Source organism: Epinephelus moara, chromosome 13 (assembly GCF_006386435.1).
Source record: "Epinephelus moara isolate mb chromosome 13, YSFRI_EMoa_1.0, whole genome shotgun sequence".
Taxonomy (NCBI): Eukaryota; Metazoa; Chordata; class Actinopteri; order Perciformes; family Serranidae; genus Epinephelus; species Epinephelus moara.
In genome coordinates, this window is record NC_065518.1 from 25,333,810 (window position 1) to 25,351,573 (window position 17,764).

The 17,764-nt window shown below is 41.2% G+C and overlaps 1 protein-coding gene across 1 annotated transcript in view; it reads right to left on the reverse strand.

The window, feature by feature from the left end:
• Positions 1-17,764, reverse strand: part of snx29 (sorting nexin 29) — a 199,311-nt gene that overhangs the window by 157,470 nt on the left and 24,077 nt on the right. Inside the window, exons 12-13 of the mRNA XM_050060227.1 lie at positions 13,847-13,910; positions 13,051-13,179 (exon numbers count right to left, since the gene is read on the reverse strand). Coding sequence (XP_049916184.1) covers positions 13,051-13,179; positions 13,847-13,910 — 193 coding nt within the window. The remainder of the gene's footprint in view (positions 1-13,050; positions 13,180-13,846; positions 13,911-17,764) is intronic.

Here is a 17,764-nt window from a genome sequence, read left to right on the forward strand (position 1 = left end):
TGAAATCTGTAGGCTGCTCGCACAGCGTGCTGAATGATTTAAGCCTATTTTGCTCGCTCAAAACAATTTTTAGTCGCAAATGCGAGTGCGGTGACGGATGGATCGCCACACTGCCGACATTTTACTCCGCCCGTCAAGGCACGCTGTTTGATTGCGTTATCAAAACATGCCGCTATTATTCCGCCTTGCTTTTAACTTATTCCACCGAATACCAAATGTGTGTTTTTTTGCAATATTCGGCCGAATATATTCGGTTACCGAATATTCGGTGCATCCCTAAACATTTCAATAACCTATCAAATAAAAAGTAGTCCAAGTGGGTGGAAAACTGCCCAATCTGGCAACTCTGGCAGCACCAAATAGCCAGTTAGCATACATAGTGCTGCTGAAGAGACAGATAGTTCCCTCAGAGGTTGGTGGAGACCAAAAACAGAGATAAAAGGACACAAAATATTGGATTAATATTCATCAGGTATCCAGAAGCACGACTCAGAATGCATGGTAATGTTGCTCTGTATTTGCTGGATGAGTTGAAAAGGAATTTTTTGCTAACACATTAGCCGTATCAGCCAATAAGGTGTAGTTACAGCCTGTTCTGCTGCCTCCAAAATAGCAAAACAACCAGCACAGGCAAGACATAAAAATCTACCAGCTTCACAGCAGACATTTTGACTTGTCATAGCAGGAAAAGCACAGGCGTTACCAACAACATTAACAATGGGTCTTGAGCTGGCTCACCTTACTGGTGTTATTAATCACACCTGTGCTTTTTCTGCAAGAGCATGTCAAAATAGTTGAGCTTCCATCCAAATGTAGTGCAAATTTTAGCCAAAATTTTTAGAAAATGGGCAAAAGAAACTGCAAATTTATGTGCTTTTCCATCTACTACTGTTATGCAAATATTGTGACTTGGTTTATCAATATAAGCAGCATGAAATTGTTAAAAGTGCACCAGTCAAAACTTAAAACAAAGTACATCAATGGATGTATAATGGAAAGCCCACTGGACAATGGAAATAAGGAGTTTTGAGAAACTTCTATTAGAGCTATGTGCTTTATAAAGTGTTCTGGTAACAGCCCTGTGTGCACACATAAGGGTGTTAAAAGCCTTCCAGAGATGACAAAGAGAGGTTGCCTTAGCTAATGCAATGACAGTACGTCATGACTATATATCATCATTTATTCACTGACTCACTGGTTTTTCATTGCTTCTCTGTTTTAATTTCATTTCATTTTCACTTAACTGCGTTTAACTTTTAATGATACACCAACTTCTTCACCTCCCCCTGAGCATAACAAGTTGCAATATTTTTTTTTCTTTTTTTTTTTGCGTTACCACACAGAGTTTTTTATTATTTTTTTTAAGCACAAATTGAAAATGCAGAAACAACCAGCACACATTGAAATTAAAAAGAGGCGGAAGAAAAAACACCAAATACCCACTATTAAACAGTCTATTACAATTACTCATGCTGCTATTTTACATTTAAATACTTTGCTTCATTTATTTTTTAATAGTCTAATTAATTATATCTCTATAACATAGCACTGTTCAAGTATTTTTTCTTAGGTTCAAATGCTGACGAGTACCAGTAACAAACAGCATAAGAAACCAGGGTTGACAGGGTTATTGATCCATCATGTTAACTTGTTGTAACTATGTACTATGAGTCATTTCTACCCTCCTCCATCAGTCCAGGTTTTTAAAAAGTTTGCAGTCCATTATGTACCTAAATGATTTCAATAGTTGTAATGACTCAATACACTCTAAGACGCAGCCAACAGAAATCATTTCCCAAAAGCTCTTCAGTTAATCAGCAACACTACTGTTTGCTCAGTCTTCTTTGTTCAGAGAATTATTTATTCACAGCAAGCTTCCTTTGCTGTGAATAAATAATTCTCTGAACAAACAATACTTTAATTTCTTTTTCAGGTTACAACAGCCTGATAATGAACACAGTTTGCTAAATTATTGATCACTCTGCTGGTGTAATGTGCTTGTTCTCTGCATTATTTAAGGCAGTCGACTATGGACAATATGTCAAACAGGAGGAAGGTTTAAACTAGAGAAATGTCACCATGTGCAATATACTGGACCGACCTCTGCCTTGTTGGCCACTGAATGGGAATTATCAGTGATCGGACATAGCCTAGTTGTGTTGTTAATAGGTCACGTTTTAAGTATTGACTCCAATCGTATATTTATTAAAACATTTTTAAGCTGACTTTCCTACAACAAAAATGTAACCATACCCATTGGCTCCTTGCAAAGAGAAATATGCATGTTCCCAGTATGCCACCTCTGGTATGAAAAGTTGTACTAATACAATAACCAGAATACAATATTCTCTGCATCATTACATCAGATGATGGATACAGACACACTTGCACAAAACAAAATCTTGACACAGGTGTAGATCACACCAACGTTACGACATGCATCTCCAAAATAAGCGGTCTTGAGGGAAATTTAGGGAAGTGTACACGGGCTGCTGTCAGCTGATATTACTGGAGCTGTCAGTGGGACATTTGTAAATAAGCAAGTGTCGTACAGGTTATGAGGAAACATCAAACTAACAAGAGCCTCACTTGCTGGGTACATTTTCGAGTCCAATTTTAGAGCAGCCTGGTAAAGCACAACCCGGAGGCGTGAAATACACCCTCTGTGTCCCGTCTGTGTTGGAGCGACTCCCCCCAGGTTGTACACATGCTAAATCAAACACAGAATTTCTTGTTTTTTCCCCCATGAGCGATTAACCTACTCATTACTGATAAGAAAACTCTCCGCCTCATGCCTCAACATCCCAGACATTAATTTTCTTAATGTATCTTGTGTGCGCTCAGTCATTGTTCGGAGAAAATGCATGCCATGCTCCACATTAAGTATCCCATCAAAGCTCAAAGACACAGGCTGTTTCTCCTAATGCATGTCATTTCATCCATTTAAGTTAACTTCCCTTTAGGGCCTCAAATAGCGATTATATATATTATTGAGTAATTTTCAATCAATTATTTTTACAATTCATGATTCAGTCAGTTAATGCGAAAAATGGCCCTGAAGGTGACATCTTTGAAAATCCTTGTTTTGTGCAATCAACAGGCCAAACCCAAAATGTATGCAATTTACAAGGACACAATTGAATGAATTGAATGATTTTGAATGATTAATTGATTATTGAAACGGTTGGTGATCAATTTTCTGTCAATCAACTAACTGATTAGCCTGGGACCCAGACAAATCTGCAAGCTTATGCTTAATTTGTACTAGTAAATGTGTCTGGTCCTGGTCCCGTTCAGACACATTTCAAGCCAGTCTGGCCTGCTCTAGGCCAATCACAACCATTATCTAATACAGGGCATGTTTAAAACAGTGACTGACAATTTGCGGAGCCAGGGAATCGGTCATTAAGATATATCGTGAAGAGACCATGAAAGTGTGTACGCAATTTTGTACCAATCCATCTCTTAGACATTAAGAAATTTCACGGGATGAGGTGAAAATTGTTGACCTGCTGGTGTTGTCACACCAAAGTCAGACAAATACAAAAGTACTTAGAAGTCATCCTCTGGGCACCATGAATATGTATGTACCAGATTTCATGGCGGTTCATCCAACAGTAGAGGTATTTCAGTCTGGAACAAAGAGGTAGACCGACCAAGAGACTAGCTGCTAGCAGGGCATCTTGTTAATCATCTTGCGACAACTTACATTCACTTTGTGAACCACTTTTTGGTCCAGCCCATCATGTCAACCACAAATCGACTAGTTCTAGCACTATTTCTACATTAACCATACAGATGACTGAAATTTTACACAGTAAAGGGAACATTCTCTGTTGTATTCCCTGCTAAATTCTGCTTCATATATGGAAACCATTGAGTAAACGATCTTGCACACACAGTGTTTATATTGTGCCCATACATTTGAATAGCTGTATGCTATTAAATACCCACTTAGGCCCAAATTCCTGTTGCACACACTTCCTCAACACCTCTGGCGAGTCCATCATTACAAACTCAGTTTAGTGGACAGCCTTCAGACCCACAGGACAGACCATGAATGATAGATACCAAACAAATCTAAACTACAAAGCCTCCTGGGAGTGACAACATTGGACCAATTTTCTCTTCCCTGAAACTGTAGCAAGAAACTGCAGCTTTGGCTGTCTGTTAATGCTTTCCAATTGAGAGCGATCCATTAAGTTGTTTGATGCTTTGCTTCCAGTGAATGTTGGATCGCTGAAAATGCCGAGTGTTTGAAAGTCATCTGAAACTCTTAAATGTCTCTTCTGCCTTGAGGGACAGTAAAGTTTTAAATGAGTGTGTCCAAAGTGAAGTACTTGCTCGGCATCTCTGTTGTGAAAACTGCATCCTTCGTCCGGCTGATATGGGACCGGCCACAAACCGCTTTCTCATTAAGGGCAATAGTCTGACCCAGAAATATTGTTAGTGCGATGCCTGCTCAGAGGATAAGCCTATTAACTACGTTTGTTAATAAAACTGTTGAAGTCATCTCATCTCCTTGCATGTGAGAGGCGAGCGGGGAAGACGAGCGGTGTTTGTGCACGAGGAGATTTATGAAAGAGTTGGTGATGGTTTTTGTGTGCAAGAGAAACAAGGAGTGTAAGACAGGCTGCCTGCTTTAGAGATAGATTTGAAGGAATTCTAGCTGTGTGCAAATAAAGGAGATGGTGAAAGAGCAGGAAACAGCGTGCATTTGAGAGATAAAGAAATTCCAAATATTTTGTGGGCAAGAGAGAAAGCTTGTGACGACTGTTTAGTTTGTGTGTGTGTTTTAAATAAAGCAAATACAGTAAGAGACTATTAGAAAGAGAGGAAGGATGTAGGATCTTATCATCTCTGAAGAAGGAGCACAAAAAGTATCTCAAGAGGTAAGCTTAAACTTAAACTACACGCAGTAATTACTTAACAGAAGCCCTGGGGTGATTTTTTTCCCCTCTCTCTTGTATTCCCCGCCACCCCTTCCTTTATCATCCTCGTGCTTTGTAGTCATCTTAATGTGCAATAAACACAGCTAAATTGGCTGTTCTTCAGGTATGATCTGGTTTTGTTGGGAAGCAGTAAATGAGAAGTACAAAGACGCCTTCAGAGACGGACAGCTCAGCCGCCGCGTAATACTCCTGAGTGCAATTTACTGCTCAGCCTCTTTGAAGAAAAAAAAAACTTCAAGCATGCACTCTTGTGTCATACTTCCAAAGGCTCAATGCCCAGAGCTGCAGAAACACACACACACACACATATATATATCCACACTCAGGCACAACAAGGCAATAGGGTGCAGGGCCGGGTTGTTAAAACTTCAGCACTGAAGGAAAAAGGCCCCTCAGGGCAGAGTGACATAATTGACTTCCCAAAGAAAGAAAACAGCGAGCCTAAACACTCCCAACAAGTAAACTAGGCAAACTTCACAGGAGCTCGCTTTGCCACTTCTTAGATCAGCTGCACCAGACTGCCTGGAGAAAAGACGGCAGCTCTGCCAGCTAAGAAAAAGGCATCTGCTCCCGTTTCTTTTGTGCATGTGTGTGAGCGTGTGTGCGTATGTGTCCGCCTGTCCAACCGCCCCCTCTCCCAGTGACGAGGTACCACTTCCTGGCCCGAGCCCACTTGACTGGCCGCTTTCCCATCTTCCTGCTGCGAGAGGCCTGCTTTCTGCTCTGCCAACTGATGTCTAAAAAGGGGGACAAGATGTAGTTGTGGGGGAAAGAGTTTGTGTGTGTGTGTGTGTGTGTGTGTGTGTGTGTGTCTTAACTGCTATCCTTGAGGGAAGGAGTTTGAGGGTTAGAATTTCGGAGCAAGGCCATTTTGGTTTTGGACTGTTGCTAATTTTTAAGCGACAGTTTTCAAACAACTCAGTGTCTTTTATCATTAGTAATGATAGTGACTCAATAAAAGGAGTTGTTTGATGAAGACACTGAGATGTGAGGACAGATCATGTGGGATTTTGGTTATCATAAGATGTTTAAACCTAAAGTAGGGCTGAATGATTTGTATCACATCGCCTGTGCGTTTGCACCTTGCACAAATGTGAGAGCCATTCATAAAAACATTGGTTGTTAGTGTTACTAGTGGTCACTAGTACTCTCCATACTCCACACAATCTAAATTCAGATGATGTAAGAATTCTATAGCCATTACATTGTGCAATCAGTATTTACTTCATAATGATAAGTTGGACACTTGTCAATTTCTAACAAGTCAAAATAGGGTCAGAAGTGTTGTTGCTGTGTATGATCATATCTGAAAGTGTGAAAACATTCTGTGTGAATGTGTAAAAACATTTGATCAAAGAATTTAAATGTTTCATGTGTTAAAAATGAATATAAGCATCACCACTGGCTGTTCAGGAGGGAGCATCAGATGTGAGACAGAAGGATTTGTACCTGTAGGTATGATTTCTTGCTGTAAAGCTAGGATTCACACATTCAGCTGAGTTCTGTGTGAACTCCCATCACCAACAGACAGATGGATTTGTGACTGGAGACCGTTTTTGTAACTGTAGACCTTTCTGCAGATCTTCTTTATGAACTCACATATCTTTTTCATTTACTCAAAAATGTCATGCGAGCTATGGCTCTCCTCGTGGATTCAAATATTAAACCTATTTGTTCAGATACACATTCAAACATATGAATTCATTTGTTCAAGACGTTCAGGTATAATCATACTCAGCTGCAATACCTTTGACACTATTTTGACTTCATATATTTCCAATTGCAGATAGTCTTATTTTCTACAAATTAAAATTCCATTGGTGGTCTACATAACATTAAAGAAGACAGGTTTATAGTGCAAGTTACCAGTGCAAAATGGCAGCAGTATCCAGAATATTTTGGCTCCATTTTTTTAATTTTTTTTATCTATTTTGGTGGGAATAATTGACCTTTCGCTAAGCCCCGCCCCTCTGTGATGGTCCACCAAGCTGTCAGAGTAAGCATGGAGCCCACACTGTAACTAACTGCACTCCCTGAAGAAATATTATCATGTTTTTGGAAAACTGAAATAGTGATTCCAGAGAGAAGCAGACAGAGGGGTCTACAGCCTGTGTTTGAAGGATATATCCAGGATGTCAAACTGACTCAGCAGCAACAACAGGTTAAAAAGACAAAGATAGTTAGAAGCTAAAGCCGAACTATAGGCTACAGATCACAGTGTAAAAGTGAACCACCGCATCACTGCTTATCGCCACAGAAGACAATGAATATAAAGGGAAACTTTGCTGATAGTGAACCAGCTGTGTGGCATCACAGTGTGTGCAGATGAATGGTGTTTGGCTTCACCCACTGCCAGCGCCGGGACCTCCACTGCCAGATGGGCAGGAATCTCCAGGGAAAGTCAAACAACATTCATCTGTGCACAATGTGACGACACAGAGCTGGTTGAATATCAGCAAAGTTTCCCTGCTTCCTGTACAGCAGGGTCGGTCTTTTTCTCACAGTTATAATCATTAAAAAGCAAAAGCAGCGTGTGTATACATTCAGTAGGCTAAATCTTCAGTAGCTAGCTAGCTAACCCTACACTTTTCAGGGTTTGATTTTGGAACAGGGAAGAAACGTATATCTTTTTCCAACCTCTCCAGGTAACGAGTATCATTAATACGCGACGTGCCCCAGGCACAACATTTAGCTCCAAATCCACAAAACCAGCCTGAAAATGAAAGAAATCCGAAAAGACTGTTGTTGTCAGACCCTGGTCTGAGCCGGCCTGATGCCATCTTATGATTAGCCAGTCTGTGTCCTGGGGTGGGACTTAGCAAAGGGTCAATTGGAGACGCTTCGTCCATCTTTAAATACAGCCCATTGTAAGTACTGTATGTAATGAAAACACTAATATTGATCTCATGTACAGTTTGGCAGATTGATTTAAGGCACCATGTGCATACGAACATACATGTGGACCGCTGCATGTACGCTCAGATTTCTATAGTCTGGTATAAGTTGAGAGCGAGGATGTGGGCTGCTATGTGTCAACGTGTGAGTGAGAGTCTTACATTCTCGTGTTATATTTGGATGCGTGTGTGAGTAAGGGTCCTGCTGTATATCCGAGTTTTATGTGTGAGTAACTCGGTAAGTGAGCAGCGGGCTCGTTTTAGCCCACTCCCCTCTGCCGGAGTCTACGTCAGCCGAAATCTATCTATGGCGGCTCGCTCATCCTCTGCCACCCCCATATACAGCCGGGCTCAAGACACACACACATTCACACACATGCCACTTCCTTTGGGTTTGGGCGCTGTGCTACTACTAGGAGAGGCACAAAAATAAGCAGATGACTGGCGGCATCTTCCTCAAACAGCAGGACCATCCGGTGCTCAAGATAAACATTTAACCTGGAAATTTTCAGCACTCAGCAAAGTGAAACCTGTCAAAGTTTAAAGAGCAGATTAAACAATCTGTCTCAATAACACTGCAATTAACTGAAAAGCTGGAAAGCACTTCAGCGAGTCGTCGGTCAACAAGTGAGCCAACTGTCCTTTCAAATGTTAAGTTGTTATTGTTCGGTGTCACATTTTATGTCAGGCTTACTGACTCCCAGTTCACCCTTAGTGCGAGTGAAAAGAATTGTGGGATTCATAGCAACCGTTGCCAGTAGCCTCTTTCACTGAATGATGCTGACAGCTTCCAGCCCTCATTCAGTGGCTAGCTGCTCCTTCAGTGGTATTTATAGCCGCTATTGATCGAGACAGATTTGGCTGAGAAGGAAAAGCAGCACTTGAGATTTAGCGGTCGACTATAGAATAGGCTTTGTGTGTCTGAGTGTGCGCGTTTGGTTGTGTGGGGAAAAAAAAGCACACTGTATGTCACAATCACCTGCGGAGAGAGCGAGGCAGTCATGAGGCCGTCCCATGTTCCTTGTTCACGCTTTCCATTTCCCTCTCAGCTCCGTTAAACCCTTCCATGTGAACATGAAAATGATAACACATTAAAAAGCCCCCATCAGCAGCTGCACTACTGTCCTCGCCAAGCTGCACACCCATCAGCCTCAGCAGTCCCTACACACTTAACTTGAGTCACTCAATCAATCCTAGCTGGTGGCCTGACTTACTGGAGGAGGCTACTATCTGAGCACAGTCTTGCTGGGGCTTTCTGTTTAGACTGCTGGAGGATGACTAATCCTCTATTTAAAGGGCTCAGGGCTCGACTGAAGACTTGTGGCATACAGGCAATCAATTGTCAATGCTGAGGTGACGCAATTCACTTTCAGGGGAAACTGTAGGTGGTTAGTTATTGGGATAAAAGAGCAGAGGGAAAAAAGTTTTCCTCACATTCGTCCTCTCCGTACTTGCCAACCTTAAGACCTCAAAAATACGGAGGATTCTGAAACCTAACCTGCGTTCTGATGACTTTTAACGAACAAAAACTAAAACTAAAAACAAAGTAATAAGTACATTGCATCAGCATTTTTATGTTAAATACATTTAATTTGGTTTAGTTTTTGGTTCATGACCCTGGGACCCCCACAGAGAACCAGCAGGATTGGAGGGAGCCAGAGTGTCTCCCTGGACCACACACTCCTGGGTCCTGGATGTCTGTGCAGGTGAAACGAGAGGCTCACAGTCTCTGGAAGACATAGCAATAGAGGATCCCTCTCTAACCCCTGAGGTACCCCTAAAACCCCCCGCTAGAACATCCAATCGGACTTACACATGTGTAACGACCATCATTGGGATGAGATGTCCATCGGCAGCTGGCCTGACATGAGCAAGGTCAGAGGGTCGGAGAAGAATGGATGGAGGGGAAAGCGCTAACGGGTAGAGTCATACGGCTTATACACACTATACAGTACAATAAATTTGAAAGTTTGTTGTAAATAAGGAGGCATACAGTAGAATTGCAACCCTGGGAGGAAACTGAGAGAGAGCAATTAAAAGACTCCTAGTGAAAACAGGAGGGTTGGCAAGTGTAGTCCTCCAAGACTTTTCATCATGAGCAGCCTAAACTTGATGTGGAGGCTTAACAGTGATAGTTGCACAAATATAGTTTCTCCATCTGTCTGGGTAAGGCTCTTGCCATTAGGTGATGTGGTGGTAATTACTGTGATTATGTGTAAAACACTGATGCAGCTACTGTAGGTACAGAGGCACAGCCCAGCACAATCAGCAGCGACAAAGCAGCTTTAATCGCAAGACACGAAGGTCCTCTGGGCTATTACAGCTTTTACACAATGTTTACTGACTGAAACTTTTTGGCTCCAATTTGTACATACATCGGACAAAAGTTCCCATACTGGCTCATCCTCTTTGACACAGGTGCAACTACAGTGATAACCTTACAACAATGGGTGTTAATCGTTAATTATTGATGTTATTTGTGCCACCTGTGTGTGTGTGTTTCCTGCTGTGACAAGTCAAATTGCCTGATGTGAGGAAGGTCTCTTCAAATGGCCTGGATGGCCGAGCTATTAAGACTGCACAATGTAAAAAGTTGCACAGAACAAAACAGCCATCATGTATCTGTAGGGGGTTGATGGGTTAATGGTCAGTACCAATGAAACAATCATTACAATGTCAAGTGATTCGAATTCTGGCTTTTCTAAAATGTTTTCCAGCACTCTGCTTTGGACAAAAAATCCTCCCACCAGCACTACACAGCTACTCTCATTTCCAGCTGATGGGGGAGGAAACAACGTCCAAGTAACTTTTGGTACTCAGACTAAAAAGTAAAAGCTGTAATACTGGATATTAGATATGCTCCCTCTTCACTAGATCGTTTGCACTGGATTTCCTCCTACACTGAAACCGCAAAATGTGCCAGATAACTCTCAGCATTGTAATTTCTTGATTGCAGATGCATAACAGTAGAAGATAGTAATGGCCATACGGAACTACATTAAGAAACTTCACGCTTTAGCTTCTACAAGTGGAAACAGGAGATAATTTGTCTGGAGTTTAAAGCTCTGAAGGAAAATCTTCTGGCAGCATATTCAGCTATTATTAGTGGGTCCACTGGGACCTGTGGTCTGTGGAAGCTTTGTTTTCCTTTTGACTTGTTATTTCAGCAGTGGTAATCAACAATCTTTTTTCATTATCCATTGATCTGCTGATTATTTTCTTGATAAATCAATTAAATGCGCTCTTGTCTGGAGGCAGTTCTTAACATGGAGGTGGCTGAGCCAGGAGCAAGTAGCTAATGGTGCTAACTCCATGAAGAAGCATCAGAAATGGTGCTGACGGGGCATCGGTAGCATAGTGGATAGTGCTGGCGCCCCATGTACAGAGGCAATGCCTCGCTGCAGTGGTCGCAGGTTCGATTCCGGCTTGCAACCCTTTGCTGCATGTCATCCCCTCACTCTCTCTTTCTCCCCGTTTCACACTGTCCTGTCAATTAAAGGCAAAAAGCCCAAAAAATAATCTTAAAACAAAAAAGAAGAAATGGTGCTGACAGAGCTAACAGTGTTAACCAGAGGGTGGACACAAAGCTTCTGCAACCCCACTGTGCCAATATCAGCAGTCGACACCACATGAGCACAATGCAGAGAGGTGGTGATGAGCCAGTGGGATACACATATGCACAAACATGCACAAGCAGCCAGACTGTCGACCGCAACAAACCACAGAGAAGCTCAGATTACAACACACACAGAGGGAGTGTCGGTTCATTCTCTGCTGGGGATGCCATCATTCCACTTTATCTTTACATAGCAAATAGTTGCTTGCTGCTATAATAATACTATGAATGGCACATACAGAACCTTTAACCATTTGGTCTATAAAATATAAGAAGCCTATTTTAAAAATTAAAAGGTTTCATCCTCAAATGCATTTTTTTTTTTCAAAGATAGACTCAAAGATATTTGTTGTAAACGTATAACCAGTGTACAGAAGGTTACTTCTTAAATGTAATGGCTTACAGAACAGATTACTAGTTACACTGTTGAAAATGTAGTAAGTGCTCTATCTCATGCTAAGAACGACAACACTAATTATATTAAAGAGAAGTGGGAACGAGAGATGGGGATTAGATTGTCAGAAGAGGCCTGAGGGGGATATTTGGCAATTTCAATGGTCCTCAACTAACTCCATGGACTGGAGAGAACACTGCTGGAAAACATAATCAAGTACTTTAAGACACCCAACCAAGAAAAATATAGCGATGCTAATATGCCATGCTGGAGGCAGTGCAGTTGGCAAACCATTATCACATATTCTGGGACTGCCCCAAACTGAAATTGTTTTGGAAGGGCGTTCATGACTCTCTTGGTAAAACTTTTGGCACACAGGTTCCTCTGGACTTTGAAACTCTGTATCTGGGCCGTGTTTGTTTTTTGGACCAAGGGAAGGATATAAGACTACTACAAATTCTCTTAACGGCAACTAAAAAAGATACCACTATGAGATGGCTAAATCCAGCACCACCAACAATAGACGATTGGCTTGGAATAGTTTTAGAAATATTCAAAATGGAAAAAATAACATATTGTTTAAGAACCCAAAAAAATAAATTCTATCTAATTTGGAACAAATGGATCGCATATATAACCTCTATCAGAGCTGACTTTATCTGAGCCTATGAACCGTCAGACTTTACTTTAATCTATTTTATTTTGTTCTATTACTTCTTGTCACTCCATTATCCAACCTGGCTGGCAACATAATCTCCCACTGTTCCATGTAAATAGTTGCTTGTGTGATTTCCTGTTCCTAATTTTATACACTAAAAACTGGGAAGATCAACACTGTCAGTGAGGATGCAGCTACTGTCATGTTAATTACTTCATGTAACAGCAAAGAACCTGATACTTTGTAACTGGGGATAGCTGCCAATAGCTACCAATGAAAACAAAAGTGCTATCTTCTTCCTATTTTGGCTGAGCAATATACGATCTCAATGTGATGGTGTTATCATTCAATAGCTATTACACTGTGCTATCAGCGTATACTTCACAGTGATAAGATAAAGCAAAAAATCTTGTCTATCGTCACTTTAATGGTGAATAAAATGGGTCAATTTGGCAACTGCGGCTTTAACCTTCCACATTCCAAGCAGAAATGACAGCAATAATGTTCGTTCGACAGACATCCCAGCTGCGTCTTACCTGGCCAGTGCCTGGACCTTGGCTGTGTGTCTCTCCTCCAGCTCTGCCAGCTTCCTCTTGAGCAGATCAGTTTCCTGCCTCAGGCCTGCTGAGTGCTCCATCTCCCCATCCAGCAGACTGCGAAGAGACCTGTCAAAGACATCAAGCACATCACACATCTTAGTATACGTTTTATGTCCCATTTACATTCAGGTGATGCGTCTTGCACAGACCTTATCCTCCACACTGAGACATACTAAATGTTTACATTCTGGTAATTTTGATAAACAGTAGATTGGATAAACATTATTAAGCTTCTTTAATTGCAGTCACACTCAGCTCTGATACAAAACATTTAATCAACACATCTGTGATTGCATCGCTGTTATTTTAAAGCCACGAGCACAAATCACAGTTTATCTTTAAAATCTTAATACTGCCTGCCAGAAGATTCACATTTATTTATGATTAATTCCATAGGTGTGTAAACATATCACTGTGCATTTTGGTCTTTACAACAGATTTTTATTGAACTGTGCTTGGCTGTTTGCACAACGCTCCTTTTTAGCAGCTGTTAAATGAGTGTAAATCATAAGTCTCTGGTGGCTTGATGCTAAAAACAAAACACAACAAAACAGTTTCCTGCCCCCAAGTCAGCACAAAAAAAACAACCCTCTCGTCTCAGGATAAAAGGAAAACAAGCTGACACAATTTATACAGAAAGGTCATTCGATATCTTCCTCCAGTCTGAGTGTAAGTGTGTATGTGTTTGGGGGTTTGCGGGCGGCAGATAAGGAGAATATAACCCGTAACGTACGTGTTCTGTTCCTCCAGTTCGTCCTTCCTGTTCATCATGGCTACAATGGCCTGACGCAGCTCCACTGCAGAGGAGAGAGACCACAGTGAGACTTATACACTAAAACTACTTCAAAGACACAAAACACACACAGACACTACACACAGCAATATGCAAAAACTAATAACGTACAGTCTTCAAATGTAGAAATAACGGAATCCAACTTTTTAATGCTGCTCTTTTGTTCCATCTTTAAGATGAACTGCTTTGATAAAATCAGGTTTTTACTTTTTTAAGATGACAGAACTTATGCATAATATCTATCTGACTCACAGAGAACACTTTTATTGCTACAGTAAAACATTTTCTGGAAGCTGCTAAAAAACCCTGAAGAGAGAGCCTAATCCAAGATAAATTTTGGGAGGCAAACACTGGCTACCACTTACATTAAACTATGTATCAAGAAAACATGAAACCAAACTCAAAACAACTTTTATAAGTGAATTGTGGGCAGTGTTATTCTACTCAACTGATCATACAGTTGAGCACAGCCGACAGCAGGACAAGAAAACCATCATTCGCTTGTCCCGTCATTTTGGCTCATACACCTCAACACCAACACCAGCCATTTTTATTGTGTTACCACTCAAAACCTTTTTTTCGACAATGTATTTACTAGTTTTCACTTTAACGACAAGTAGAAGATGGACACATTATGAAATCTACAGGAGTTTCTAAATAATAGAAACAAACAAACAAAAAGTAAAAGAACACCAGCTTAGATTCATACACACAACGAAGAAGTTACAATGATGCACGTTATGTTTACGTGCACAAAATATTCTGGGTTTTCTTTTGTGTTATATTCAAGTTTTTGCCCTTATTACAAATAAGACAATATTCCTACTAAGCTGTTTATATGGCTAAGACTGTAATATTGGAAAAGTATAACAGCTGGAGCCACTTGTCCTATTTTGCGTCTTTGTGTCAAAGATAGGATTTTTTTTTAAGTTTTCCACCAGTGGTGTACTTGTTAGACCATGTGAACACGGGCTCCGTCTTTCATTCCTTCAACCACTTTCTTGAAAAGGTCAGTGTAAGAGCCAAATAAGGCCCGTTTCCACCGCAGGAACTTCGGGGTAATTTTACGGGGCCGGGGCCGTTGTCCCTGCCTCGGAGTAGGTACTCAGAACAGCCCCGAAAAACTCCTGGGTGGGGCTTGGGGTTTACTTGGTGCTGATTGGATATACTCAAGGCGGGATGTGACATCAACAGAAAGCGACAAAATAGCCGGCATTTTTAAAACTCAGCAGACGAGGAGTCGCATTTTTAAAAGGAGTCACCCTGGTCAAAATGGTCGCGCAACGATTACGTCACATCCAGAGCCCGGTGACTTTACAGGAACCTTCCTCCTACTCAGTGGAGACACGGCAGTTGAGAGGGCTGAGCGAAAGGACGTTCCTGTAAAGTTCCTGCCCCGCAAATAGTACCAGGAACTTCTTCAGTGGAAATGGGCCTGTCATTCACTCAGTAGATCTGAAACATAAGTTACCATGGATGCACACTGGGTGGCGCTGTGTTGATATTTTGAACATAAGGGTATAAAGGTAGGAACAACATTGATGCTATCAGGTGTTTCAACCCGGAAGAGCAATAGGTTTTTGACCACTGTGGCGCGGGACAGTGTGTAACATGCTGTGTGTTCAGTTTGAATGAAAGGTTGACATTGACATTAACATTGAAGATGGACATTTATTCAACCTGTGTTTGGCGCTATGAATAAATACTTTGATAGTTTTGCAACTGGAACCTGCAGTTTATTGTACGGAACTCAACACAACAAAGGACGCTGTGGCATCAACCGCGTAATGCACGTTAGCCAGGTCAGGCCGGCTGAAACATCTCATGTAGCTGCAAGTCAGTGTTGTGATATTTGCACATTATCCAAAAACCTGTTAATATCCATGTCTTTCATGATGTTTAAACACAGGTATGCTTCTTTATCTGACCAGAGGTACAGGCTTTCTTTCAGCATCTCTACCCTTCAGCCTTGCAAAATGTTAGTCAGTCGGATTGTGTAAAACATAACCATGACAACGTACGGAGCTGACTGTAAACAGGCAAGAGGCAGTGTCTCGCAAACTGTGGTAAAACCCCAGTAGTGATGCAAAATCTGAAAGCACTGTATACATGCCTTAAGAGCACTCCTAAAATCCAAATTACATCAGCATATTCCACATGTAGGCGGCACTTCTGTGTGGAGTCTGCATGTTCTTCCCGTGTCAGCGTGTGTTTTCTCTGGGTACTCCAGCTTCCTCCCACAGTCNAACAGGCAAGAGGCAGTGTCTCGCAAACTGTGGTAAAACCCCAGTAGTGATGCAAAATCTGAAAGCACTGTATACATGCCTTAAGAGCACTCCCCGCCCCTCGCCCAATGTCAGCTGGGATAGGCTCCAGCCCCTCTGCAACCCCCAACAGGATAAGTGGAAAATGAATGAATGAATGAATGAATGAATGAATGAAAATTCCACATGTCTTAATTGGAAAATGCTACATTTGGAAAAAGACTTAATACTGAATATCCAAACGGAGTATGCTGTTTATGTGACCTGTGTCAAATTAAGAACATTGTTACATTAGGAATAATAGTGAAAATTATTAGTGTGCATGTAAATGTAGTCAATGGCAATGTACAATGAGAACAATCAAGAAAATCCCTGCAGCATGATGGCAGACACCATGTAATGGCAGTAAATCAAACAGCACTCTCTGACTTTAATTTATCTGCTGCAGTAAAATGTTCTTCCTCATAGCATAAGTAAGATTTTAGTACAACCCTTTATTGTTTTTTATGTTACATATCTGCCTGATTGGCCCAGGATGTGGGACAGAAGGTCCCTTATCTCCAGTTCCAAATCCAATGTTTTTTCCATATCAGATAGCACATTGGACCAGTACCTCAGCTTTATGGCTCGACCATACACAATGAGTTAGAGTGCCAATTTCAACCACTCAGGACAGTTATCAGCCATAGCCCTTTTATGAATCCACTGATATATTCAGCTGATGTTTGCCCTTAATAACATATTATGGGCTGTTACTCTCGCCCATCTCTGGGCAGCTCCTCCCTGACTACAGCAAAATAAAATATTAAACAATATCTCAAAATTGTTCATGTTACAAAGCTGTCACCCAAAACAATTTCCGGAGTAATGGATTCTGACATTTCTCTAAAGCCGTTATGATTACTGAGCTCATGTTTTGTAAAGTACTCTGACTTGAACGTGGGTGAAATAAGCTGATGCCGTAGATCAGCTGTTTTAAAAAATAATGGAATGTCCGCAAACAATAAATTAAAATCGTGTCTCTACAGACGGCTTGTTCAGTCATCTATTGATTGAATTATGTTTTCTTGACAATGCCCATAATGTGCAGCATTCCTATCTGTATAGAGAGTTATTGCATCATGTGATGATATTAAATGCTGCTTTTCCATCTTGAAAAACAGAAATGCTGAGTACTTAAACTCTGGAAAGTCCATAAAGAGTTCATTTTTTTCTCAAGGTGTCTTTACGAGGCATCAGCAGTCTAATTCCAAATTAAAATGTTGACCTCAAGGAAAGTTTACGGGATTACCAAAGTTATTAAAATTGAACCTGAAGGGCACATGAATGTGTGTAACAAATGTCATGGCAATCCCTCCGAAAGTAGTCGAGACATTTCACTAAAAGACCTCATAAAAGCGCTGGAGGTCGAGAAAGGGGACCACCAAAGTCATTACGAGATATCATGTGGGAACCATGAATGTCTGCACAAAATTTCGGTTGGACGTGGACCCAGACCCAGGGTGAGTCTGAGTGAGACAAAAGAAGCATCCCGGAGGAAGACAAGCTTTGCCCGGTCAGGCTCAGAGACAACATTATCAGCTGCCTTCTGCTT